Raw genomic sequence first — 650 nt, forward strand, 5'->3', positions numbered from 1 at the left:
CCACCCGGGCGCGGGGCGCGAGGAGCGCCTGACCGTCAGTGTCCCCGGGGTCAGAGCCAGGCGCCAGGGCAGAACCCCGCGAGCGGCCGCTCCCCAAAGTCTGGGTCACGGGCGGCAATAGGTGAGCTGACGCGGGCGGCCCTGACCGGCCCGGCCAGCGTGCGCCAGAGAAGCCAGGACAGGTCCTCCACAGCTGGACCCGCTGTCGGGCAGGGCTGGGGCTGGTGGGGGTGGACGGCGGTTTGGGAGGTGACAGACCAACCCGGAGGCCCGGCGGAAGCGGGGCTCCTCGGGGGGCAGAGCTGGTGCACCGGGAGCACGAGGGGCCGTTTCCCGCCCCTGGAGGCCCCGGGCCCCCCCGCCCCCCGCTCCTCCTGGAGGCGTCTTGTGCGTTTCCCTTCCGGCCAGAACGGGCAGGGGCCGGCTGGTCCCAGAGGCCGGCGGCGCCCTCCGGCCGCCCCCGCAGCCCGCGCAGGGGCCGTCCAGCGTCCTCGGCGTCCGGGGGGGCCCCCGCAGCCTGCTCTGCTTCCTCCCAGGGCACCCGGAGCCGGAGGTGACCTGGTACAAGGACGACCAGGAGCTGGACCGCTACTGCGGCATGCCCAAGTACCAGATCACCCGCCGGGGCAACCGCCACAGCCTGGAGCTCT

General features: G+C 75.2%; 1 protein-coding gene across 1 annotated transcript in view; it reads left to right on the forward strand.

Annotated features, from left to right (window-relative positions):
• The window catches only part of SLC28A1 (solute carrier family 28 (concentrative nucleoside transporter), member 1), a 43,383-nt gene that overhangs the window by 11,487 nt on the left and 31,246 nt on the right, over positions 1-650 (forward strand). The window contains exon 5 of the mRNA XM_012732693.1: positions 409-606. Coding sequence (XP_012588147.1) covers positions 409-606 — 198 coding nt within the window. The remainder of the gene's footprint in view (positions 1-408; positions 607-650) is intronic.

This window comes from Condylura cristata, unplaced genomic scaffold, assembly GCF_000260355.1.
Source record: "Condylura cristata isolate star-nosed mole 26May11 unplaced genomic scaffold, ConCri1.0 scaffold00035, whole genome shotgun sequence".
Taxonomy (NCBI): Eukaryota; Metazoa; Chordata; class Mammalia; order Eulipotyphla; family Talpidae; genus Condylura; species Condylura cristata.